This window comes from Cystoisospora suis (assembly GCF_002600585.1).
Source record: "Cystoisospora suis strain Wien I chromosome Unknown contig_5450, whole genome shotgun sequence".
In the NCBI taxonomy this organism is placed as follows: Eukaryota; Apicomplexa; class Conoidasida; order Eucoccidiorida; family Sarcocystidae; genus Cystoisospora; species Cystoisospora suis.
Genome location: NW_027158240.1, coordinates 1 through 213, shown reverse-complemented (window position 1 = coordinate 213; position 213 = coordinate 1). Strand labels below are relative to the sequence as shown.

At 45.5% G+C, this 213-nt stretch overlaps 1 protein-coding gene across 1 annotated transcript; it reads left to right on the top strand.

Moving 5' to 3' along the window:
- Positions 1 to 5: 5 nt before the first annotated feature.
- On the top strand, positions 6 to 204 carry CSUI_009233 (cleft lip and palate transmembrane protein 1 protein; the record flags this gene model as incomplete). Its single annotated transcript, XM_068069349.1, has 1 exon — positions 6 to 204. A coding segment is annotated over one exon (198 nt), but the record flags the coding sequence as incomplete, so codon positions are not given.
- Positions 205 to 213: the final 9 nt, after the last annotated feature.

Below are 213 nucleotides of genomic sequence, written 5' to 3'. Positions count from 1 at the left end.
ATAGACAAAGAGAGACCATTCCTGAGAGAGAAAAAGCAGGTCCCTTTAAGAATCTCCGGAGATCTTATCGATGCTTGGAGCCTCTTCAATCAAACGTATAAGTATGAGAGATGGTCTTCAAGTATAGAAAGAAATCTCACCTTCGTCGCTCCTGAACAACTCCTGCTTCAGCCTGTCTTTGATGATGAACTCATAGGAAGGCAGGGGGGGGGG